Genomic DNA, 27706 nt, shown 5'->3' with positions numbered 1-27706 from the left:
AATACTTTGGCCACCCAATGCAAAGAGCTAACTCAGAAAAGACCCTGATGCTGGGAAAGATTGAAGGCAGGAGGAAACAGGGACAACAGAGTATGAGATGGTTGGATGGCATCACCAACTCGATGGACATGAGTTTGAGCAAGCTCCAGGAGATGATGAAGGACAGGGAAGCCTGGCGTGCTACAGCCCATTGGGTCACAAAGAGTTGGACACTGAGTGACTGAACAGCAGCAAAGAATATGATTAAATGATTTAGATGAAAAATATGGAAGCATACATCTTAGTCAACATGGGTCCCAGGAGATGAGATGAGGAGAGAACCGCCAACAGAGCTGACTGCTCAAGAAGACAAAACCAATGATTATTTTTAAAAGCATCCATGAGCATATTAATGAATTGACATAAAAATTATAAGCGTGTGTAAACTTTTAAAAATCCTTAGCAATTAAAATTGCATTTGGTTCAAATGGCTTAGCTAAGTTTTAGAGAGAAACAGTTGTCTGAGACATGAATTCCTAAATGCTCCCTCCTATTTCTGAGGGCCCAGTGCGGGATGGTGAGCCTCTGGTGTATTAGAAATGCCACATGACTGCACTGCAACCTCACTCACTCCACCTCTGGTATCTTCCATTCTCCATCCCATTTTGCCAGCCCCCTCCCTTTACTCGATCTTCCCTGGTAGCTGGGACAATCAAGGATCCACCGGCAATGCAGGAGACAAGGTTCCACCCCTGGGTCAGGAAGATCCCCTGGAGAAGGAAATGGCAACCCACTCCAGTATTCTTGCCTGAAGAATTCTACGGACAGAGGAGCCTGGTGGGCTACAGTCCATGGGGTTGCAAAGAGTCAGACACAACTTAGTGACTAAACAACAACATATACATTTATATCCTGCACCTCTGTAAAGATAAAGCATTTTTCTATCACCTCAGAAATCTTCTCGTGGTCCGTCCCGGTCTATCCTTGACCCTTCTCAACTCTGTTAAACCTCTGAATAAATCTCTTCAGCACCTATTTTCTTTGTATGTTCTAGAAATTCATAGAAATGAAATTATATATTAGTACTCTTTAGGAGTGATTCTCTCACTTGCTTTCATCATTTGCCTCCTGGACTCAATCAGAAGCAAAACTTGGCGCCAAGTCACACCCCTCAGGAATCAGGATTCCCATGGCTTTTCTGGGTGGTTGGTGGCGAGGAGTGTTCAGGCAGGTGGTTCTGTCACCTGCCCAGCAGCAGGCTACCCCACCTCTCCCTGCAGGCCTGCATGTGCGGGAGGACAGATACCACGCCTCAGTCTTCCCACAGATGAGGAGGGAACAATTACAGAGCAAACCACTGGCAGGAATGCCAGGACAAAGCTGAACCCACTATTAGCTGTGGAGATGGGAGACTAGCTTAGGGCCAAACCCTGAACTCAGCGGGCAGGAATGTGCACCCAGCAGAGGGAATGCAGACCACGACGGGTGTGGCATGGGAGCAGGGAAGTGTCGTTCTGCAAGTACGGGGGACTGCAAAGAGTCAAGACTCCACTTCCCAAAGGCTAACTCCAGAGCAGCTCCACAGCAAGGACGAACTTCTTGTTCCCACCTGCACCCCCACCCCCACCCCGTTTGTACATTCTAAAGGGAGCTCTGCATGGTTTCGTGTGTCTTAGCCATCCATAGCCTGGTCACTGCTCTTTCTGGAAGCTCAGCTGGGTGGGGCAGGTCGAAGGGTGCAAGATTTTGAGGAAACAATGTAAGAAGAGAGGGAAAGATTTTAATTATAAGAGAGGACAGAAATTGATGAGACAGGAGCCCTGGGGAAGCAGGAGGGAAGGTACTTGTGTTTAGTCACTCAGTCATGTCTGACTCTTTGTGACCCCATGGACTACAGCCCCCCAGGCTCCTCTGTCCATGGGATTTTTCAGGCAAGAAATACTGGAGTGGGTTGCCATTTCCCCTCCAAGAGGGAAGGAGATCTATGGCAAAAGTGAAAAGAGAAACCCTGAAACCTGAGCAGCCCTTCTTCCTCTGGACTGGAGGGAAGCCCCTGGCAAGTGTGACCACTTACAGGCTGGTGATACAAGAAGGAAATTAGCTTAGGAAAAACAGGAAGAAGCCCCCTTCTATGTAATGGAGCGGGAGAAGGCATGGATGCAGGTCGTTGGGCTGAGAGGAGGACAGGCAGGACACTTCACATCCTCTGCTTTTGGAAGAGATAGGTTTTTGAACTCCGTCCTTCTGTGGTACCCGTGCATAGAGTGCATTGACTGATGCCTAAGGCAAAACTTCACTTCTGACTCTGAGACCTTTTTTGGCTCATGGGATCTTAGTTCTCTTACCAGGGATTGAACCATGCCCTCAGCAGTGAAAGTGTGAAATCCTAAACACTGGAGCACCAGGGAGTTCCCCAGAACTTTTTTTTTTCTATCTTAAAAAAAAGGTGGGGGGATGAGGGACTTGGAGTCTGTGGGTCTCAAACTTTAGTCAGTAACCTCGGAACTTGTTTTAAAAGCAGATTCCCAGAACCCACCCCACAAAGAGTCTATTCTCTGGGCACTTGTATTTGAACAAGCATCTCAGAGACCCTGATGCCAAAGGAAGGATTGCCACCCTTGGGAAAACATTGCCATAGATGCTGGCAGCTTCATGCGCCCCCCCCCAACCCCCCACCCCACCCAGAAAGTGTCAGAAAAAGAAAGCTAGATATTGGTGCAGTTTTCACACAAAGACATGAAATCACCCCAGGCAGAAATGACAGATTTTCACTTCATTTACCAGTATGTGAGAAGTTAGAAAACATGAAGATCCAAAAAGGAAGGCAGTAATACTGGGTAAAGCATGGAAACAGGCATGGTGTGGGAATCTCATATTTAATGCACTCAAATAATGAGGTTGAGAAAGGATAATTATTTTTAATTAATCAAAGTTATGAGCATAAGGAAAGAGGAATATCTTTGAGATGGCTTTTTAAAATATAATAGAAGTTAGCAATTATGAAGTGCTTTTTCATCTTCAAAGAACCTATTAACATTAAATTACTCTTTTCTAAAATTCTCCCTCAAGGTAGGTAAGCGAAATTGAACCTTATTATCCCTTATTTGAAGATGGGAAGAGAAAAGGGGAGAGGCCAGGACATGCTATGTAGACCTAACATTGAAAGGATTTCAAAAAAAGAAAAGAAAAACAAGTTCCCACTGCAAAGACTGTGGAGATCTGGGTTTTCAGGCTATGATTTCCCCATTAGCTCTCCTGTATGCTTAGATGTTTGGAAAAGAAGTCACAGCACATTTTGTGTAAGTAACCGCTGGTGAAGGCATGGGAGAAGCTTCTGTGCTGCGCTAAGATGGGAGATGTCATTTCCTATTTTTCTAATGTCCCTGGTTTATTAGGATTTAAACTGAGGAAAGCTTTTAAGAGAATCAAAGTTAATTATTATTTGACCAGACTGTTTACATTACCTTACTTTAGCATCCTAACATGTAGCATGGGGATTAAAAATTATGCTTTGATTACGTGACTCAGACTGTTTTATGAATACATTATGACCTTATTAAATAAATGGAAATGGTTGATGCCCATCTTAAAAATTTGCTTTGAGGACAAAGGAAATGAAAGTAGTCTCTAGTAACAATACAACCCCAAGGATAGATACAACATGTGGTCAATATCACGGCTGAAAAATTCTTAGGCTTGACTCTAATTATAAAAATCTAAAATATTGGAAGTATTGGATAAGTCACTGAAAGATGCACTTTCCATGAGATGTGTTCATTTTCTGACTTATTTAAATAGAATTAACAGAGTCAGCAACATCTCATCTTCAAAAGACTTTCTATCAGAAGAGGTTTTTAAAATATAAGTTATATAAAGGTTTATTTTCTGTTTAACCTCAATTTCATTAAAGGATATATATATATTCAGAGCAGTGGGAAGGGTGAAGAGTTTGATTGCAACAGAAATGGGGATGACTAGAGGGCCAGGGCCGGAGAGGGCAGTGGCACCCCACTCCAGTACTCTTGCCTGGAAAATCCCATGGATGGGGGAGCCTGGGAGGCCGCAGTCCATGGGGTGGCTAGGAGTCGGACATGACTGAGCGACTTCCCTTTCACTTTTCACTTCCATGCATTGGAGAAGGAAATGGCAACCCACTCCAGTGTTCTTGCCTGGAGAATCCCAGGGACGGGGGAGCCTGGTGGGCTGCCGTCTATGGGGTCGCACAGAGTCAGACACGACTGAAGTGACTTAGCAGTAGTGGCAGTGCTCGTGGTGGTAGAAGTAGAGGTAGAAGTAGAAGTAGAGGGCCAGGGCCAGTGTCAACCACCTGGAAAGGATTTCCTAAATTGAGAATAGTAAAGCTATCTGGGAAAAGTGTTGAAAGGAACATTTGCACAGATGGACCAGAGACAAAAGTTCAACCATAATCAAGTTGAGAACAGGAACAAATTACCCAAATGGACATAGGGTCTGAGAAGGGTCATAATTGGTGAAGACATGTAAATCTAACGATCAGTAATATGTATGTGAAAGATACATGGAAATCATTCTAGATTTCTAAGAAAGTGTGTGACATAATCCAGAAACAAACCCTCAGGCACAGGCTGGGAACAGAGTAGACAGATGCCTTGGGACCTGTGTGGGCACAGACAAGACGGGCTTCCAGTTTTCAGATGATGAGTAGCAAACGTGGACTCCAAGATTGGCTTTCCCTACTACCCAGTCTTCTAGGGACTTTCTCCTTATTTTCTAATCTCAAAGAATATCAATTAATTCTATTACATAAAGAAAATACAATCAGTTGATAAATCTTCAAAACCACAAAGCTGAATAGAACATAGTTGCAAGCTCTGACATCATGTTGATTTATTATATTGTGTGTCCTTCCCATCCTTCTCCTTCACCAATACAATTAATTTAGAGCCAATTACATAAATAGCTTCAAGTATTCCCGGTATCTGGTTGCACCAGTACTTCCAGTATAGCATGAGGACGTGATTTGTCAAAGCCATTACTATTTCGCCAGTCATGTAGAAAGTACAAAATGTCACTTTAGCTGAGACTTAGGTAGTCGTTCAGTAATTCTAATACTTTCCTGAACCATAATGTCACTAGGCTGTATGCTCTTGTCTGTTGTACTCCAAGGACCCCAGCAGCTAGACAGTGCCTCACAAATGGCCTATTGAAACCATTTTCATGGATTTGTTAAAAGATTGAATGGATGGATGGGTGGATGAAAAACCTAAAAGTTGCTTAAGTTATATCCAGTTGATTATTTTTTTAACCTGATTCAGTTTTCATGTAATACTGTGCATTATATAATGAAGCATAGACAAGGAAATGGTATGACAGTTCAGGGGCCAATAGGGCACTGTGAGTTTTGCCTGGAGCACAGTGACACCACTATTCCTTTATTCTCTGGGCTGTGCAGCTCAGATAATCAAGGCCTTTTAAACCTTTACCTTCCTATTTTAATCAGTTGGATGAGGATATAGCAGATCTCAGAATGTTTTAGTTATCCAGGCAAGCAGCATGTTTTGTTCAATTTTTCAATATAATTTTGGGCATGGAAGCAAACTCTTTGTCTCATTGAAAATCAGAGTCTCCTCTTGCATGAAATTAAATATATGACTTTAGGGATTCAGCTTCGGAGAAGGCAATGGCACCCCACTTCTTGCCTGGAAATGGCATGGATGGAGGAGCCTGGTAGGCTGCAGTCCATGGAGTCGCTGAGGGTTGGACACGACTGAGCGACTTCACTTTCACTTTTTACTTTCATGCATTGGAGAAGGAGATGGCAACCCACTCCAGTGTTCTTGCCTGGAGAATCCCAGGGACGGGGGAGCCTGGTGGGCTGCCGTCTATTGGGTCACATAGAGTCAGACACGACTGAAGTAACTTAGCAGCAGCAGGGATTCAGCTTACAAACGCCACAATAATATGTTTAATAATCATTCCAGAAGACTAAGGAATAGGGGTATCCTCTTTATAGTACCCTGCACTGAGTACTGTATTGCCTTCCCAGACTTGCCACAGCAAATTTTCACACACTGAGAATTCTCCATTCTGGAAGTCCAAAATCAAAGTGTCAGCAAGCGGCTTCCCTAGGACTCAGTGGCACAGAATCCACCTGCCAATCCAATGCAGGAGACACGGGTTCGATCCCTGGTCCAGGAAGATCCCATATGCCGGGGAGCAACAAGGCCCACATGCTACAACCATTGAGCCTTTGCTCTAGAGCCTGGGATCCACAACTACTGAGTCTGTGTGCTCTGAAGCAAATTTTCACACTCTGAGAATTCTCCATTCTGGAAGTCCAAAATCAAAGTGTCAGCAAGTGGCTTCCCTAGGACTCAGTGGCACAGAATCCACCTGCCAATCCAATGCAGGAGACACGGGTTCGATCCCTGGTCCAGGAAGATCCCATATGCCGGGGAGCAACAAGGCCCGCATGCTACAACCATTGAGCCTTTGCTCTAGAGCCTGGGATCCACAACTACTGAGTCCGTGTGCTCTGAAGCCCACGTGCTGCTGAAGCCCATGTGCCCTACAGCCCATGCTCTGCAACAAGAGAAGCCACCACAGCTAGAGAATAGCTCTCATAGCAATAAAGACCCAGCACAGCCAAAAATAAACTAATAAATTAAAATTTTGTCAAAATGTCAGCAAGGACTTGTTCCCTCTCAAGACTCTAAGGGGAGAATTCTCCCTGACTTCATTCAGCTTCTGCTGGCTCCAAGCGTTCCTTGACTTATAGGAGCACCATTTTAGTCTCTGTTTCTATATCTTCTCTTCTGTCTCTTATAAGGACCTTTGTCAGTGGATTTAGGGCCCACCTGGACAATCTAAGATGATCTCAGCTTGAGATCCTTAATTATATCTGCAAGGACCCTTTTTCCAAATAAGGTCATGTTCACAGGTTCAGGGTTGAAGAAATGGATGCATCTTTGGGGGCACATTCAACCCACTACAGATAATCTGCACAATCTATGTCTGGAAGAACTTTCTCTGAGAGGGAGTCACCCACTTGGCCCACCATATTGCCACACTGAGGAACAAGCAGCTCTGATCTTACTCCTTTGCCTTCCCACAGGACTGATACTGATGGGGGCACTTGGCAGGGACCAAGGCTAGACATTCATTTCAGTTGCTAATTAGCGATCAGAAGGTCATATCCTGTCATTATCTTGTGTTGGCATCTTTTTCATGACAGATGAAGAAAACTTCAGATTTTCTCAGCTAATTTGCAATGCTGTTTCCACACAAAGGGAAGCTAGGAGAGCCAAACATAAATCAAGCAATATTTAAACAGTTTGAGAGGGCATGAGGGAGGCAATCCTTTATCCATTCCTTGAAATATCATCCGAATTAAAGGTATAAAGAATAGACCTAACTTCCTACTGTACAGCACAGGGAACTATATTCAATAATAATATGTAATAACCTATAAGGAAAAAGAATCTAGAAAAGAATATATGCATACATACATATATGTGTGCAACTGAATCAATGTGCTATACACCTGAAACTTAGACAATATTGTAAATCAACTATACGTCAATTAAAGTTTTTTAAAAAAAGACAAAACAAATACATACTAGTTTGGATTTAACAACAACAGAAAAAATAATAGACCTAAGTTTCCTAACCCCAGTGGCCTTGACCTACATTCCACTCCAGCCACCTGCTCCCACAATGGCCTTCCCAAGCTCATTATCACCCAAAACTGTGCCATATCTGAAACTGAAACTATAAAATCCCTACATCAATCATTCCACAGCCAGTGCTCCCACCTCCTCCCCTTACCACAGCTGCTCACCAAGTTCATTTGCACCTCAAATTCACCATCCGCTGCCCATCTGGCATGGCTTCCTTCACCCCAGGCCTCCTGCGTGCCTCCTGTCCCTGAACACAATTCCCTCTCCCCTCCGTGCTTACACTCCATCTGATGGGCTAAACGCCACATTGGAGCAATATGTAACTCACTCTTCCACGTTCGGGGCCGGAGCTGTTTCCTGCGCCTCTAGTATCGGATCAAAGGAGGTGACCCTGAGAGACAGTACAATCCTAAATCATACTCTCTGACCTCGGCAGGTTCTACAGCCAAGCTCACCAGTCCTTTGATGCATCTTTCGTTCCCTGTCTTGAAAGCCTCAACCAACCAGATTCCTTCACTTTGAGAAGATGACTTCAGATCTTGCAGACATGGAAGCACTGAGGAGGACCACCTCAATTTCCCACCACAATTACAAATACCCCCAACCCTGGCACTGTCCCTGCATTGCCCTCCTCCAGTTCCAGGCAGATCCCTCCACTGAGCCTCTGGACCCATTTGTCCCCAACTCCTCCACACCCTGCTCCTGGAGTTTTATCCTTCTCCTCCATCTTTATACTTTACCCTCTCCCCCTGCTTACAGCTCCTTTCCCTCATCCTCTACTTCACCTACTAAAATCTGACTTAAGTATTCAGCACTGAAATCGCTCTTTCTTTGAGCAGTAGACACCCACTGGTCACAAACTTAGGGGACTATTATCCCTCCCTACCTTAATGGAAACATCACTGCAGTAGATATGAACTCCTACCTAGAATTCTCTGGAAGTCTGCTCCCTTAGATCCTGAGACACCAAGAACTTCTAGTTTTCCTTTTATCGCTACTATATGTAAATATTTATAACTTTATCAGTAGTCAACATCCATTGTAAAAAACTTAATGGACATGAGGAAATATTCCACACAGAAATAAGTGCTATTAATATTTTGACTTAAGTCCTTCCATGCTATTTTATTAGATGGATAGATGGATAGTTGGATGAATGGATAGATGGATGGACAAGTGAACAGACAGACACATAGATGGAAAGACATAATTTTACATAATATACTGCAGAGTACATCATGCAAAATGCCAAGCTGGATGAATCAGAAGCCGGAGTCAAGATTGCCAGGAGAACAACCTCAGATATAGAATTGCTAAGTCACTTTAGTCGTGTCTGACTCTGTGCGACCCCATAGACGGCAGCCCACCAGGCTCCCCCGTCCCTGGGATTCTCCAGGCAAGAACACTGGAGTGGGTTGCCATTTCCTTCTCCAATGCATGAAAGTGAAAAGTGAAAGTCATGTCACTCAGTTGTGTCCGACTCTTAGCGACCCCATGGACTGCAGCCTACCAGGCTCCTCCGTCCATAGGATTTTCCAGGCAAGAGTACTGATATAGAATAGCATTTAGCAATATGAGAATAGCAACGTCAGATATGCAAATGATATCACTCTAATGGCATAAAGTGAAGAGGAACTAAAGAGCCTCTTGATGAAGGTGAAAGAGAAAAGTGAAAAAGTAGGCTTAAAACTCAACATTGAAAAAACAAATATCGTGGCATCCGGTGCCATCACTTCATGGTGAATAGAAGGGGAAAAAGTGGAAACAGTGACAGATTTTATTTTCTTGGGCTCCAAAATCACTGTGGACAGTGGCTGCAGCCATGAAATTAAAAGATGCTTGTTCCTTGGAAGGCAAGCTATGACAAACCTTGACAGCATATTAAAAATCAGAGATATTATTTTGCCAACAAAGATCTGTATAGTCAAAGCTACAATTTTCCCAGTAGCCATGTATGGATATGAGAGTTGAACCATAAAGAAGGCTGAGGCCTGAAGAATTGATGCTTTTGAATTGTGGTGCTGGAGAAGACCCTAGAGAGTCCCCTGGACTACATAGAGATCAAACCAGTCAATCCTAAAGGAAATCAACCCTGAATATTAACCGGAAGGGCTGATGCTGAAGCTGAAGTTCCAACATTTTGACCACCTGATGTAAATAACTGACTCATTGAAAAGACCCTGATGCTGGGAAATATTAAAGGCAAAAGGAGAAGAGGACAGCAGAGGATGAGATGGTTAGATAGCTTCACTGACTCAGTGGACTTGAATCTGAGCAAACTCTGGGAGATAGCGAGAACAGGAGAGTGTGGTGTGCTGCATTCCAAGGGGTCACAAAGAGTCAAACTTCACTTAGCAACTGAACAACAACAGCAACAAACAGCAGTTAAATCAAAGTTTGCTGTTTTATAAACTTTATTCTGTGTCCAAACTATGAATTTTAAATCTGTGTGTTTATCCTGATTTCTCTGTTGAGTTTCAAACTCTTACTTAACATCGTCACTTGATCCTCCTCCAAGTTAACATCTAATCTCTCCCAGGAGCCACTTCCTGTCATCCTTCTCTTTCTACTCAAATAAAGCTTCTTGTCTTATCAAGTTTCCCTTCAAGATGTTCCTCACAATTATCTGGACGTACTGTAATGCCCTCCAATGTGTCCCATTTTCAAATCTATCCCTCACATGGCTGCAGGTAGATTTCTGTAAAATGCCAAACCCTTGCTTAACCCCATCCTCTAACAGTTTAAAAGCTGAACAGGTTGGCCTGGAAAATAAGACCTCCCAGGATCTCCCGCTTCCTCTTTCTTCAGCATAATCTTGCCCCTTCTTCCTCTTTCTGTTCTAGTCATCTTGAATGTCTTGCTGTCCTAAACACATTCTGTTCTGTGCCTGCCTCTTTCTTTATATGATCTTATTTTCTTGGAAAGCCCTTCCTTGCCTTCTGAAGCAGCCTTCTACTCATTCTTCAAAGGTCACCTCAGTCACCACCTCCTCTGGGAAGCCTGCCTGGATTTAATCCCTCCCAAGTCAACTAAGTCTCCCTTCTCTGGATTTGCACACATTCTGTGCACTCTTCTACAGCACGTGTTATTTACATGGTAATGAAATGCTGCATTGTTAGTTCTCTCCACCTTCCTGACATGTACACTTTTTGGAATGAACGTTTGCCTTCATATCTTTGCATGCACCTGGCACATAGGAGGCACTCAGTAAATTTGTTGGAATTAAAAATGCATTTAAAAGCAATCCAAGCCTTCTTTGATGTCACACCCTCCACATATCACTTTGGTTCACTGCTCCACTTTAAAGAAGCATTCCTACAAAGAGTTATCTGTGCTAACTTGCTCTGCTTTCTCTTCTGCCATTCGGTCCAGCTTTTCTTCCCCTTTCCTGCTCTCATCGAGGTTACCTAATCCAGTGGGCGACTCTCAGACCTCCTATTATGTGATCTCAGAGGCATTTGACAGTCAGTCTCTGCCTCCTTCCTGAACAGGCTCCACAGTCCTAGGTTCTTCTCATTACTCATCGCCTGTTCCTGCTCAGTTTACTTTATCATCACTCCTCATCTTACAGATCCCTGGATGTTTCATTGTTTAAGGTTCAACCCTTGGTCCACTGCTCCATTTGCATGCACTTCCAAGGTGGTCTCATCCAACTTCATGAATTCATGTCGCTCCATCCATCGCTACCCTGATTGCTCCACATTAACATCCACAGCCTGGCCCTGTTCCTAGAAATCCTGACTAATTGGTAAAACTGCCCACTCAACAGCTCCACCCCAATATTTAATAGGCATCACAAACTTAATAGGTCTAAGTTTAGACCTATTAAAGAACTCTCCGGTTTCTCTTCTACACCTTCTCTTCTCTGGTGTTTCCCATCTCAGTATGGTACCACCATCTGCACAATCGCTCTGGCCCAACACCATGGACTGTCTTTGATGCCTGTCTTTTTCTCACATCTCTCATCCAAGCCATCAGCACATCCTCTCGGCCCTGTCATGAAAATATATCCCCAAAGTGACCTCATCACCTCCACCCCCACCACCCCAGTCTACACTGCCATCACCTCCCACCTGGATGACTGCAGGAGCCTCCAAACTGGCCTCTCTTCTCCCATGCTTGACAGCCTCACCTCTCTTCATGCAGGATCCAGAGGGGTTATTCCCAGCATAAGTCAGTTCATCCTGTGGACCCTATGGGAAACCTGTGATGGATTCCCATCACACTCTGGATGGACTCCACAGTCCTTCCCATGCCTGCCCAAATCTGCATGTTCTGCGGCCTGGGGAATCTCTACAGATTCATGTTCTCCCATCCTCTCTTTCTCTCTCCAGCATCCAGTCCTTGTGCCCTCTTTACAGTTATTCAGACAAACCATACATGTTCCCACCCCAGGCATTGTTTCCCCCTAGCTTGTACTGCTCCTTCTCCTGGGGGCTCACTCAGGTCAGACATCATTGCCTCAGAAAGGATGACATAATCTGGTACACTTGGAAGGAGTTATCCTCCCCTCCTGTCCTTTTCCCAAGAGAGTTGTAGACCTAGAACCCAAGTTCTAGGTCAGATCAGATCAGTCGCTCAGTCATTTGCAACCCCATGAATTGCAGCATGCCAGGCCTCCCTGTCCATCACCAACTCCCGGAGTTCACTCAGACTTACGTCCATTGAGTCAGTGATGCCATCCAGCCATCTCATCCTCTGTCGTCCCCTTCTCCTCCTGCCCCCAATCCCTCCCAGCATCAGAGTCTTTTCCAATGAGTCAACTCTTTGCATGAGGTGGCCAAAGTACTGGAGTTTCAGCTTTAGCATCATTCCTTCCAAAGAAATCCCAGGGCTGATCTCCTTCACAATGGACTGGTTGGATCTTCTTGCAGTCCAAGGGACTCTCAAGAGTCTTCTCCAACACCACAGTTCAAAGGCATCAATTCTTTGGCGCTCAGCCTTCTTCACAGTCCAACTCTCGCATCCATACATGACCACAGGAAAAACCATAGCCTTGACTAGACGAACCTTTGTTGGCAAAGTAATGTCTCTGCTTTTGAATATGCTATCTAGGTTGGTCATAACTTTCCTTCCAAGGAGTAAGCGTCTTTTAATTTCATGGCTGCAGTCACCATCTGTAGTGATTTTGGAGCCCAGAAAAATAAAGTCTGACACTGTTTCCCCATCTATTTCCCATGAAGTGATGGGACCAGATGCCATGATCTTCGTTTTCTGAATGTTGAGCTTTAAGCCAACTTTTTCACTCTCCACTTTCACTTTCATCAAGAGGCTTTTGAGTTCCTCTTCACTTTCTGCCATAAGGGTGGTGTCATCTGCATATCTGAGTTCTAGGTGGGAGTCTAAAATGATGTTTGGAGGACTTCCCTGGAGGTGCAGCAGTTAGGACTCCATGCTTCTGCTGCAGAGAGCATTGCTTCCATCCCTGCTTGGGGAACTAAGATCTCTCAAGCTGTGCAGTGTATCCAAAAATAAAAATATCAAAAAAAGAAAATATCAATAAAATGATGTTTAGTGGAGTAGGAAGGCACACTTAAGAGATCCAGGGAGTGATGAAAACTGCTCAGAGTGGAGCACAAAGCCTGGGGATTGAGACCTTCATTGCCTCAGAGAGCCCAGGAGAGGCAAGCGGTGCCATGTGTCACAAAGGGGACTGTGATCACCTATTAGGATATCCTGCCCTGAAGAGGGTGGTTTTGTCCCATACCCCTCAGCAGACATCTGGCAACATCTGGGGGCAGTTTTGGTGATCACAACTTTGAGGGGATGGATGGCACTGGAATCTAGTGGCAGAGGCCAGGGGTTGTGCGAAACACCCTGCAGGGCACTGGGCAGTAAATGTCGACTGTGCTACAGTCGAGGAACTGGCTCTGTTCTTTTGAGAACCTCTGGGATCTCTTAAAGGACTTTAACCCCTGCAAATCTTGGTCCGTTGCCAGGGAGCAGTGATGGGGGAAGAACCCAAAAGGAACAGGAATGGAAAACATGACTGCTGTGAAGAGAACCTTCTGGAACTCAGCCATCAGTCTGCAGGAGGTAGACCATGCACAGTGTGGGCGTAGTTGCAGAGTCATAGCTTGGGAGGCAGCCATTGTGGTGGTGCCTAGGGGGCATTCAGGCCCGGGGCAGTTTTAGCAGCCCTCAGGTTTCATTCAGTAACAACAAAATACTTTTGAGCCCCTGGGATTTGCCGGTGCAGTGCTGGTTCTGACAGTTGTTTGCGCTCCAGAAGATGATGTGGTGTTTGGAAGAGACCACCAGAGTCTGCAGACTGTGTGCCAGCTTTTGAGCAGACCTCAGAGTCCTGCCAGCTGTTCTTATATCTGCCCCAGCCCCTCACCTCTTCCTCAAGGGAAGCAAGAACCAAGCACGCTATCACCAAGTGTCCAGCTCTTTCCAGTTCCCTAATACATTGGGTTGGTCAAAAAGTTCGTTCAGGTTTTCCATAAGATCTTGTGGAAAAACCTGAACAAACCCTTTGGCCAACCCAAAACTATCTGATGCCCTTTCCAGGCAGGAAGGCCAGGAGATGGGGCCAGCTTTGAAGCTGGTACAGGAAGTATCTCTGATGCTGAGTCATGCAAAGAGAGATTGATAGCTTACAGGTCAAGAAAACCCTAAAAGGGTCACCGGAACCTAGAGACACTGTGGGATAATTGTTACAGGGCAAAGATTAATGCCAGAGGTTCAAACCAGAAAGACCATAGCAGAACCTTTCAGACTTGAATTGTTGCCTGGGCACTGTTTTGAGGGTGTCATTCCCTTTTTATATCGCTTTCATATAAGAGGATTAATGAGAAGCCTTTTAAAAGGGTTTTGCTGCACTATCCAGAATGTCCTTCCAGAGTAATTTGGTATTTCTATAAAATTTTATTGAAGTATAGTTGATTTATACTGTTGTGTAATTAGGCCTTTTATTTTCTTCACTTGGCAAACCGTACTACTTCCCCTTCCATAAATCTGATCTGTGAACAAGAAATTCCTCTCCCAAACATCCTGAATTCTTTGCCATTATGCAAACTGCTTTTGTTTAAACAATCAGTTGAAAAGTACACCGTGAAATCATTACATCCTACCTCCTGCTAAAACATGTTTCCACACAAAGTTTTGTTAGAGAGACAGACAGAGGAGAGAAAGGGAGGGAGAGACCTGCTAGTTCAGCTTCTGGGGGTAAAACATTCATCACATCCATCCATTGACTCAGTGACCTCAAATCTCTGCAGTTTGATCTTTCTGTACATCTTTCTGAATAGAGACCTACTCCAGATTTAAGAAATGTGAATAATTCGCTTCATTGAGCAGACTTCAAACGGTGCTTCAAAAATTTTCAGTAGGTTTGTACTGAAAAGTACAAAGCAAAAGTTTGCAGTCCTGCAACAGCAGGAACATGCAGGCTAGTCCTCTGGTCCAATCCGTATTCTCATCCTTCAGTCAGGCCTGGATGTGTAGTCTAGGGTCCTGAGCCTGGGAAAGGGATCAGACATGCCATCTCTGAATGAACACCCAAGTAGGCTGACTCTCCTAGTGGGAAGTCTTTCAGCAGTTGCCCTGTACTGTAGATGCTAGTATGATCCCATATGCGGATGAGCAAACTGAGGCTCGGGGATGGTAAGCAGCTTCCCCAAAGTCACACAGGTCAGAAGTGTTAAACCGAGACAGCCTGATACCAGAACTTTCAACTTTGTCCTCACCACCACACTGCCTTTCTTGGATTGCTGGCAAACTGCCCAAAGAGTAATGAATCAACAGTAATTCACTCAAGGGGAGAGTCATGTCTTTGCTGGGCCTTTTAAGCCATGTGAGAAGATGTGCTAGAAATGGGTGAAACTCCATTGCCTTTGAACACTCACTACAATGTACAAAACTCAGATGGAAGTGAGATAAACCCTTGCCAGTAACATTGGTTGCTTTCAGATCTGCTGCCATGATCTCCCTCAGCATTGTTAGGAAAGCTCAGAGTGGCTGCAGTTGCTTATCAGAGGTAACTCAAGTTCATCTCTCAGATGTCTGGTGAGGTGCTGATGAGACTGCTTAAAGAGTGACATCTGCCCATTTCAGAGTTTCTCCCGTGGTCCCAGAGTTGACTGGCTGTATGCTGTCCCTGCTCCAATACCTGTGAGCAGACGGGTAAAGATGAAAACCAGTTAGGTGTGCATCAGAATGGGAGGGGCTAAACCAAGCACAGGACATTCATAAAAATGAAATACTTTGGAGTTCATTTAAATTGGATGATGTAAACCTGTGTTTGCAGATATGTGAGGCTCTCTAGGCTGGGCTGTGGTGTGAAATGAAGCTTTAGAGAAACAAGAGTGGGAAGGAGACTCCATTTTCAAAAGCATGTGTGTGGTCACCACTGATACTCTCGGGGAAGGACCCACCAGGGTCAAGGATGTTGCTTCAGGAGATGGAGTTGATGCATTTTTATTGATATTGTCTATGTTGCTTATATTTTCCTTTGTACTAAAAAATACCCAATTCTATTATTTTTCTTTGACAAGAAGGTAAGGATTGGTGATACCAAAAATGAAAACTTGCAGTGTATTGAAAACCAAGGATTTGAAAAGAACTTCATGTTTCTGCAAGCCACAGGGTGGGTGGGGTTGGGTTCAGAAATCAAGCTGTGAGCTGCCCATGTTCCTGCCCTGAAGAAAGACAGACCAGGCCTTCTCACAAGACCCGTGTTTGACTGACTATCGGTAGAGGAGTTTTTTCCTATTAAATATGGGGTTGGTGGTATTTTGCTATACGATCATCTAATTGTGATGTCTTAGGTCCAAATGGGTTTCTGTGAAATCATCTCTGATCAGTAAATAAATAGAAAAAAATGGCTCGTGTGTTTCTTTAAGTCAGTAACACACCTTAAGGTGATGGCAAATCAGAATGTCCTAGGGAGTTTTCATGTGACACCAAGAGGGAGCTAGAGGAAAACATTCTCTTCCTCCATCCCCCGCCTTGAGGATTACTGATGGAGAGAGGCCTCATTTTTGACCCTCCAGGGTGTCGTATTCTTCAGGCAGTTAGGATGGAGGAAAGGCTGAGCCCCACCATCTAGTACCAGGGGACGGTCACAGTGAGACCCAGCCTGGCATAGCTGGCATGTGGATTTAGACATGCCTGGGACCTGCAGTTGGGGGACAGCCTTGTCTCCTCATGTCCTCCACGTCATATGTGCGTGTATCTGCTGATTTACCTGATAGCTGAGGCCTGTCCAGTGAAGAGAAGCGGTATAGTGCCCATCACTGGAATCAGACCCTGTGGGCACATCCCACATGCTTAGGAAGGAGTGGGGGCCAACAGGAGGCACACTGCAAGCAGGGCATCTGGGGTTTCAGAAGTGATGTGATCCAAGAGAAGCAGAAGAGCCACCCAACAAGTGGCCAGCAGCACTGAGGTTCAGATGTGAATGCGTGGGGTTAGGTGCCCCTTAGTGCTCCATGACTTTTTCAGCCTCAGGATGAAAGGAGAGGGAGTGGCCCCGTAAAACCCTCAGGGGCCCAGCAACTCTGCCGTGAGGCCCCTCCGACCCGAGCAGGTCGACACAGGGGAGCTGTTTCCCTACTGGCCCTACAGAAATGAGCCCAGGCCACTCTGAAGAGCACGTCTTGGGCAGCAGCCTGGGGGCCGGTGGCAGCGGTGCCAGAGCCTGCAGCTCAGTAACCATCCTTGGGGGTGTGCTGAGCTCAGTGTGCCTTTAGGAATGGCAGCCCATGACAAAGGAGGAGTGGTACCACACCAGGAGCAGGACTGGCCTGCAGCCTCAGAGAAGACCCCCCATGGGTCCCCTGAGAGGAAGGGGTGGCTACGGCCCTGCAGGTTCACATGGATGGTGGAAGGGGGCTCTTGAACTGGAGACCCTGGAGCCTGGATAAATAAAATAACACATGCCCTCCATGCACTGGGGAGGAAGAGGCTGCTCCTTCTGTAGGGACTCCCTTTCATTGATCCTTAGAACTCTTAATTTGTGCCTAGTAACTTAGATCAAAACAGAACTTTGGGGGTATTTTTTGCTTAAATTATCTGGATAGTTTCTCTAATAATCAATCTAAAGTCTAAGGAAAAGGACTTTCTTTCCATCTCCTAATTCCTACACATTACCAACCTGTGTTGACACCAGACACAATCAATCTCCCGGCAAGTAGTTGTCCAGGCTGGGTGAGACAAAGGAGATGTACAAGCCCTGAAAGATGTTTTCTTGTTCGTGAGATTGTCAAGGCAATTCATCAACCTGGAATGGTTTGCCATTCCAATCTCTGCCTTCTAAGCTGTTGTTTGGATTTGAATTGTACAGTCCCTGCAGTGTGCTTATACAAACACGTCCCAGATCATAGTTCATCTCTGTGGAATATATTTTACTGTATATACTTGACTGGCTGCAAGCCATCCTGTCTGTGTTTATATAAAGCCAAACCACATTATCATAGATTGCTTGCACAGCTATGAAAAAATATCGAGGACCTACTAGTTGCTCCCATCAGCCTGTGAAACCAATATAATTTTGTCTTTAGAAATTCCATCTATGCCCAACCCCATTCAAAGCAGATAAACAATTCTCAATGGGTGGTCTGTGTTGCAGCCCCCTTTGCTAAAAACAGCCCCATCTGCCTCCCTCCATCTGATCCCAGCCCCTGGTTGAGAGGCGAGCCATGGTGATCCTGGCTGTAAAGTGCTGAACCCAGCTCTGAGCTCTCCTCACCAGACCCTACTTTCAGGTTTGGTCCATGGTGGGCATCCAACCTGAGTTGGACAATCAGGAAATTATGCTGGAAATCTGAACCTAGGTCAATGAAAGTCAAGTTGGTCACTCTGGAGGCTTGAACTCCAAGCTGAAAAACATTAGCAGTGTTGGCAGTGGGAGAGAAGAAAGAAGCAGATGTCCACAGAAAGGAACAAAAGGGAGACTTCGGATGAGGGTGGAGTCACCCCAGTATCTGAGCTCAACTGCATTCCTGACCCTGGATTTCTTGAGACACCACCAGAACTTTGTAACAAATTCCCCCTTCTAATGATCATAAGGAGGTGTTGGAAGCTAGCATAAAATAATAATAGCTATCACTTGAAGAATGCTGTTTTCCAGAAAAGGTAATGAAGAATAGGTGGTTAACTGTTGGCACAAGGTCACACAGTGGGCAGCCCAGCCCCTGGACCAGAGGATGAATTTTGCTGCCCTGTGGCTTCTCAAAATGGGCACAAAGGAAAAGACTTGGTCTGGCAACAGTCAGACATGGGTCAGTGTCCTCGCTGTGCCACTTCCCCAGTGCTAATTATTGACCTGTGATTTCTGGTGGAATGAAGACAGCCACAGTCATAAATAGAGCTGTTAGAAGAATCAGTGAGATAACATGATCTGTGTTGGTCTGATAGGCATTCCATAAAAGTTATTTTTAATATGTTTCCCATTTTTCACTTGTAGCAAACTACAGTGACTAGAACTGATAGAACATTGTGAAGGATGGTGATAACCAACATTCCTTCTATATCTTTATTGTCCTTCTATATCTTTATCTATATGATGCTGAGATCAATATCCTTTATAATGTAAGGAAACATTTTTCTACTCTTGGTTTACTATGAAATTTTTATTTTTCTTCAAGGAAATTAATGGTGGATCTTTTCAAGAAATTTTTAGCTTCTAACCAAAAAAAAAGAAAGGAAAGAAAAAACCATATGATTTTTGTCTTTTGATGTTAAAATTAATTTCAATGATGGAATGCCTAGTAATAAACTGTCCTTAGTTTCCTAGAATCAAGCATCCTAAATCATTTGGCATTATTCAGGGAATGGACTGGTACTTTTTCTTGTGTTTTACTTATGATTTTTTAGCGTGTGAGTTCAGTATCTTTAGTTTTCTTTCCTTTGCTCTTTTCCAGATTGTATTTTGTGATTATGGTAGTTCATAATGATGAATTAAGTTTTCTACCATTTTCTGGTTTCTGGAGCTATTTAAATATTTGGGGTGAAAATACCCCAACTATAAGGATATCCTATAGATATAGGATATATATATATATATATATCCTAGATCTATATATATATATATCTGTATCTATATATATCCTAGATCTATATATATCTAGGATATATATCCTAGGATATATCTATATCTATATATATCCTAGATCTCTATATATATAGATATATAGATATCTATATATAGAGAGAGAGATATCTAGGATAGATATAGATATAGATATCTATATATAGATCTAGGATATATATATCCTATATATCCTGTATCTATATATATCATATAGATATAAGGATATCCCTATAGATATAGGATATCCTTATAGTTGGGGTATTTTCACCCCAGATATTTAATATAGGATATATCCTTATAAGGATATAGTCCTTTTTCCTCAAAGTTTTGAGACATAGTTTATACTATGGTTATTTGTCTATTTACGTTCTTACTTTTTCTTAAATAGATTAGAATAATGTATATTTTGCTGGAGAATTTACAGTTTATTGAGATTGTCCATTTTTTAACATTGAGTTGAAAGTATTTTCATGTAATATTTTTAATCTGCTCCATTTCTGTAGACACTTTCTGCCCGCTGAGATTACCATTTCTCTTTATTAGGCCTTCCGGAGCCACCTCTAAGGGAGGCAGGTTCTTGGCAGGCATTTGCTCTCTTCCCACATTGGGCGGTGTTGCCAATTCCCACACATGGCCACAGCCCCACATCATGTTAGGAGCATCAGCTGTGATGCCCCAGAGTCCATTAGAGTGGATAAGCCTGCATGGAGTAGGAGTGAACAGTGCTTTTAGACGCAGGACTGTAGCCGCCAGGTTGGAGACCCGTCAGTTATTGGGAAATGAGGAAAGGCCACCAGGGGATGCAATACAGATGGCACAGTCTGGCCTCAAGGACTATAAGCGGTTCATCTGGTCCATGGGCCTCCGCATCCACAGTGCCCCGATAGCACCTGCACTCAGGTTCTGCTCACTTCTTGTCTCTCCAGAGCCAATGATATTTGCATGTTATTTCATGCAAAAAGAATGGAGGAGCCTGGTGGGCTATAGTCCATAAGGTTGCAAAGAGTTAGACACGACTGAGCAACTTCACTTTCATGCAAAAAGAATAGACTACTTTAAAGATGGCTATGTGAAGTGTTATTTATGATTGCACTTATTACAGGATCTTATGATCTATTCATTTAAACCCTTTTCATAGCAGTTACAGAGTACAAAGTCTTTTTAGTCTAAGAGCCTCATGAAAGGTTGTGGAGATGGGTTAGTTGGAAATTCCAACAGAGGATCTGAGAAAAGTCACAGCTAAGACTGTGTTTAGGTGAAAATCTAGTCAGATAGGAAGAGACAGAAAAGACCCCCTTAGGTCTCTGAACATAGGTACCAGAGATGGGCAGTACCCAGGGTGAGGGAGCCAGTGGGCTTGACCAGACAGAGGGAAGCTGATTTAGGAACAGGGCAACAATGGGACCCAGCTCTTAGGAGCTGCAGCATGCAGCTAGGCAGGTTGCCTGCAAAAAAATGCCAGAAAACTATTTGCTCCAACAAGGATTTAAATCAGTGAAGGCCCTTATATCTGGAGGTGGCCAGGTCTATGCAACCAGTTCCTCCCAGCAGAGACCTTGTTCTTCATGTGTGGCCATGTAGGCTCCATGTAGGTCCTGTGGCCATGACCGCTTACCACACTGGGATCCCACATACCTCACCTCTCTGACCATGAGCATGATCTCCATATGTGAGTCACGTTCAATTCCCCCACCTTCCAGCATAGGGTCAGGCACACATGAGACCTTCGGGTGGTATCTATAGAATGCTTGAATGGGTAAGAATGCATGGTCCAAAAAACTTTCCATATCCTTGGGTTCAGATCCTCAGGTTCAATGCTGGCTGTTTGTCTGAATTCCCCTTCATCAGCTCTTTTTCTTCTCTTGGGTCCTTATACAGTCAGGTCTGAGAAGAGGATTCCAGTAAAATGACTCTATTCGGTTACTTGAGGAGGTATGTTCATTTCGTACATACCAAGTTCATAGCCATTGTTCATGGTAAAGAATAAAAAGAATGGGTGCCTCTCTTGTGTCATCACTTGGCAAGTTTTTGAAGTGGCTTAAGATGAATACTACAAAGAAACACATCAACTAACAATACATGGCTCTGCCTTATCTGCGTTCTAGGTTCAGGTTCAGTGGTCGAATCCTAGGCCTGGCTCTGATCCATCAGTACCTTCTGGATGCTTTCTTCACAAGACCCTTCTATAAGGCGCTCCTGAGACTGTAAGTGTCCCCCCAGCCCTGCCTGCAGGACCAGAGGCACCGACCTCCCTGACTCCTCTGGCCCTTTTGTCACTGTTTTCCCTGCTCATTCCTGTTAGGTTTATGGTGGTTTACTTTTATGAGTGCTTAAGCTAGCACATAAACCTTTTAGTCCAGTAAAAAGACATTTGGAGATTTTATATAAGCATAAGAGAACATCATATACCAGATATAAATCAGTTTATATAAATAATTATAGTAGCATTACAAGCATTGTATGAAACTATTAAGTAGAGCTGATCTGTCCCTGTATGTAAATCATTATGCTGTGCACTCTAAACTTATACAGTGCTGTCTGTCAATTATATCTCAATAAAGGCAGAATAGGATAAAAGAAAAAAATTGATGCATAACTTGGTTATTTTTAAATGATACTCTTCTCCAATGGCCATGGAGAGTCCTTGAGTCAATAATTGTTTTGTGTTTGTTATTTTAAACATTTTAATACTTTCTTTTCCAATTACTGAATAAACTAAAGGTTCATGGATGTATTCAAAAGTATCAAATCACTAAAATACACCTGTGTTACTTTAGCCTAGAGTGATATAACCATATTTTGGCATGAGGTCTGAGTAGGTGTTTACTGAAACAATCTGTTTGCCTTTCTCCCTTTGAATGGACCCAGACCCTGTGATTTGAGTGACCTGGAATATCTAGATGAGGAATTCCACCAGAGCTTGCAATGGATGAAGGACAACAATATCACAGACATCCTCGACCTCACGTTCACAGTTAATGAAGAGGTTTTTGGCCAGGTTTGTGAGATGCGGGGCTTGGAAAAGACATTTTGAGTCTCGTTATGGAAAAATTGCATGATATGAAATTTACCATCCTAACCAGGTTTACAGTTCATTCAGTGTGGTTAAGTAGATTCATGTGTTATACAACCCATCTCCAGAAGGTCTGCATCTTGAAAAACTGAAACCATGTCCATTAAATAATAGCTCCCTGTTTTCCCGCCTTCCCAGTCCCTGGAAACACCCCACTTTTCTTTCCAAGAACTTGTCTGCTCTAAGTATCTCATATTCAGTGGACTCATACAGTGTTTGTCTTTTTGTGATCAGCTTATTTCACTCGGCATAGTATCTTCAGGGTCCATCCATGTTTTACCATGTGACAGGACTGCCTTCTTTTCTAGGGCTGAATAATATTCCATAGCATTTAAATACCATATTTTGTTTAGCTATTCATCAGTTGATGGACACCTAGGTTGCCTCCACCTTTTGAGTATTGTGGATAATGCTGGTATGAACATAGATATGCAAATCTCTGTTCAAGTCCCTGCTTTAAATTCTTTGGGATATATACTCAGAAGTGGGATTGTTGGATCATATAGTAGTGGGATTTTGTGTTTAAAAACAAGGACTGTCATTCATTCAAAATATAATTCTTTGGAAAAAAAAAACAAAATATAATTCTTTGAGAACTACTGCCTTTATTAAGGGAAGGTAATGGCACCCCACTCCAGTACTCTTGCCTGGAAAATCCTATGGATGGAGAAGCCTGGTAGGCTGCAGTCCATGGGGTCGCTGAGGGTCGGATACGACTGAGCGACCTCACTTTTACTTTTGACTTTCATGCATTGGAGAAGGAAATGGCAACCCAGTCCAGTGTTCTTGCCTGGAGAATCCCAGGGATGGGGGAGCCTGGTGGGCTGCCGTCTATGGGGTCGCACAGAGTCGGACACGACTGAAGCGACTTAGCAGCAGCAGCAGCAGCCTTTATTAAAATTACTCATGTCTTCTTTTCTCATTTTGACATGGATCTAGTTTATTGAGTTTTTTGAAAATCAAATGTGACAGTGGATCAGAAAGCATTTTTGTAAAATGTGCAATATATCTGTAAGATATTTCTCCTATCTGTGCAGCTACAACAATACTTTTTATCTCTAGCATCCAGATATTTACTCCTCCAAAATGTATCACAATAGTATTTTATATGAGAAGCTTCCCATTTTTTTTCTTCCAGTGTTTATATAACGTTGAATCGTCTGGCTTATAGTTTTATCAGACCAGCCTGATAGCCTGAGCAGATTTAACAATTAAGGTTTTTTGAACATCATTTGCAAGAGATTCAAAAGCCTATGACGTGTAATTTTTGTAATGGAATGCTGTAAGAAGTAAGCTGGGATACTTTATAAGTACCTTCATGACTGGGCAGGGTGCTGAATCTATGGGTGAGAGTTACCCACTGAACCTTGCAGACCACCCAACACCCGCATCTCAATCAAGAATCTTGTTCAGGTCCTGGAAAATGTTAGTGTTTTGATGCATTATCTTTGCATAAAAATACCTCTGAAGAATACTCTTTTCCACATTTGAGAAAAAAATTATTTTTTCTTACATCCTTAGAGAGTGTATTTAAATATATTCAAGAATATGTGATTCACTTAACTGTCCTCCCCCATGTACTAGATGAGCATGTAAGATACACTATCTTTTCTGCATGACTACTTTTAGCCCATCCTTTACATTTTCCCTATAGTAGGGTTAATTTGTAAAACAAACAAACAAAAAAAAAAACACAATTATTTAGCAAAATAGATTAAGACAAATGGGTATTCATCTTAAAAAACTTAAGTTAGATCCCAAACCTAACTCATTATGCTTAAATTAATTCCACATTGGTGAAAAAGCTGAGCGCTTAAAAGAACAATAAAAAGATGAAAATGAAAGAATTTTTCTTTTTAACTTGCAGTAAGAAATACTGTTGTAGATGTGACAAAGTCATGAAAGAAAAGATAGACATAGTCAACTAAAATTACTTTTTTAATACCTTATGTCAAACTACACCATAAACAAAGTAAAAATGGCATAATATTTGCTACATTGTAACATATAGCACCAGAGAAGACAATGGCACCCCACTCCAGTACTCTTGCCTGGAAAATCCCATGGAAGGAGGAGCCTGGTAGGCTGCAGTCCATGGGGTCACTAAGAGTTGGGCATGACTGAGCGACTTCCCTTTCACTTTTCTTTTTTTTTTTTTTTTTTTTTTTTTTTTTTTTTAATTTTATTTTATTTTTAAACTTTACATAACTGTATTAGATTTGCCAAATATCAAAATGAATCCGCCACAGCTATACATGTGTTCCCCATCCTGAACCCTCCTCCCTCCTCCCTCCCCATTCCATCCCTCTGGGTCGTCCCAGTGCACCAGCCCCAAGCATCCAGTATCGTGCATCGAACCTGGACTGGCAACTCATTTCATACATGATATTTACATGTTTCAATGCCATTCTCCCAAATCTTCCCACCCTCTCCCTCTCCCACAGAGTCCATAAGACTGTTCTATACATCAGTGTCTCTTTTGCTGTCTCGTACACAGGGTTATTGTTACCATCTTTCTAAATTCCATATATATGTGTTAGTATACTGTATTGGTGTTTTTCTTTCTGGCTTACTTCACTCTGTATAATAGGCTCCAGTTTCATCCACCTCATTAGAACTGATTCAAATGTATTCTTTTTAATGGCTGAATAAACGTAAGACCAGAAACTATAAAACTCCTAGAGGAGAACATAGGCAAAACACTCTCTGACATACATCACAGCAGGATCCTCTATGACCCACCTCCCAGAATATTGGAAATAAAAGCAAAAATAAACAAATGGGACCTAATTAACCTTAAAAGCTTCTGCACATCAAAGGAAACTATTAGCAAGGTGAAAAGACAGCCTTCAGAATGGGAGAAGATAATAGCAAATGAAGCAACTGACAAACAACTAATCTCGAGAATATACAAGCAACTCCTACAGCTCAACTCCAGAAAAATAAATGACCCAATCAAAAAATGGGCCAAAGAACTAAATAGACATTTCTCCAAAGAAGACATACAGATGGCTAACAAACACATGAAAAGATGCTCAACATCACTCATTATCAGAGAAATGCAAATCAAAACCACTATGAGGTACCATTTCACGCCAGTCAGAATGGCTGCAATCCAAAAGTCTACAAGTAATAAATGCTGGAGAGGGTGTGGAGAAAAGGGAACCCTCTTACACTGTTGGTGGGAATGCAAACTAGTGCAGCCACTATGGAGAACAGTGTGGAGATTCCTTAAAAAGCTGGAAATAGACATGCCTTATGATCCAGCATTCCCACTGCTGGGCATACACACTGAGAAAACCAGAAGGGAAAGAGACACGAGTACCCCAATGTTCATCGCAGCACTGTTTATAATAGCCAGGACATGGAAGCAACCCTTTCACTTTTCACTTTCATGCATTGGAGAAGGAAATGGCAACCCACTCCAGTGTTCTTGCCTGGAGAATCCCAGGGACAGAGGAGCCTACTGGGCTGCCGTCTATGGGGTTGCACAGAGTCGGACACGACTGAAGCGACTTAGCAGCAGCAGCAGCAGCAGCAACATATAGCACAGACAAAAGTCTATGTCTTTCAATATAAGAAGAGATCCTGCAGATCAATGAGAAATGAACAACAACACAATAGAAAATTAACAAAGAATATAAATGGATAGTTCCCAGGAAAGGAAATATTCAACATCATTCACAATTTTTTTTAAATATAAATTTAAATAGAATGAAATACCATTTTCCCTCATGAGAACATCAAGAATCAGAAAACTTCAGTTCAGTTCAGCTCAGTTGCTCAGTCGTGTCTGACTCGTTGCGACCCCATGAATCACAGCACACCAGGCCTCCCTGTCTATCACCAACTCCCCGAGTTCACCCAAACTCATGTCCATCAAGTTAGTGATGCCATCCAGCCATCTCATCCTCTGTCGTCCCCTTTTCCTCCTGCCCCCAATCCCTCCCAGCATCAGAGTCTTTTCCAGTGAGTCAATTCTTTGCATCAGATAGCCAAAGTATTGGAGTTTCAGCTTCACACAGTCCTTCCAATGAATACCCAGGACTGATCTCCTTTAGGATAGACTGGTTGGATCTCCTTGCAGTCTAAGGGACTCTCAAGAGTCTTCTCCAACACCACAGTTCAAAAGCATCAATTCTTTGGCACTCAGCTTTCTTCACAGTCCAACTCTCACATCCATACATGACCACTGGAAAAACCATAGCCTTGACTAGACTGACCTTTGTTGGCAAAGTAATGTCTCTGCTTTTGAATATGCTATCTAGGTTGGTCATAACTTTCCTTCCAAGGAGTAAGCATCTTTTAATTTCATGGCTGCAGTCACCATCTGCAGTGATTTTGGAGCCCAAAAAAATTAAGTCTGACACTGTTTCCCCATCTATTTGCCATGAAGTGATGGGACCAGATGCCATGATCTTCGTTTTCTGAATGTTGAGCTTTAAGCCAACTTTTTCACTCTCCTCTTTCATTCTCATCACTTCCTCTTCACTTTCTGCCATAAACGTGGTATCATCTGCATATCTAAGGTTATTGATATTTCTCCCAGTAATCTTGAATCCAGCTTCTGCTTCTTCCAGCCCAGCGTTTCTCATGACGTACTCTGCATATAAGTTAAATAAGCAGGGTGACAATATACAGCCTTGACATACTCCTTTTCCTATTTGGAACCAGTCTGTTGTTCCATGTCCAGTTCTAACTGTTGCTTCCTAACCTGCATATAGGTTTCTCAAAAGGCAGGTCAGGTGGTCTGGTATTCCCAGCTCTTTCAAAATTTTCCACAGTTTATTGTGATCCACACAGTCAAAGGCTTTGGCATAGTCAATAAAGCAGAAATAGATGTTTTTCTGGAACTCTCTTGCTTTTTCCATGATCCAGCGGATGTTGGCAATTTGATCTCTGGTTCCTCTGCCTTTTCTAAAACCAGCTTGAACATCAGGAAGTTCACTGTTCACATAC

The 27706-nt window shown here is 43.2% G+C and overlaps 1 protein-coding gene across 1 annotated transcript in view; it reads left to right on the top strand.

The window, feature by feature from the left end:
- Nucleotides 1-27706, top strand: part of HECW1 (HECT, C2 and WW domain containing E3 ubiquitin protein ligase 1) — a 483654-nt gene that overhangs the window by 435980 nt on the left and 19968 nt on the right. Inside the window, exons 24-25 of the mRNA XM_055590733.1 lie at nt 21780-21878; nt 22543-22672. Coding sequence (XP_055446708.1) covers nt 21780-21878; nt 22543-22672 — 229 coding nt within the window. The remainder of the gene's footprint in view (nt 1-21779; nt 21879-22542; nt 22673-27706) is intronic.

Source organism: Bubalus kerabau, chromosome 8 (assembly GCF_029407905.1).
Source record: "Bubalus kerabau isolate K-KA32 ecotype Philippines breed swamp buffalo chromosome 8, PCC_UOA_SB_1v2, whole genome shotgun sequence".
NCBI lineage: Eukaryota > Metazoa > Chordata > Mammalia > Artiodactyla > Bovidae > Bubalus > Bubalus kerabau.
The sequence above is the reverse complement of the archived record's forward strand: the minus strand, read 5'-3'. Positions and strand labels throughout refer to the sequence as shown.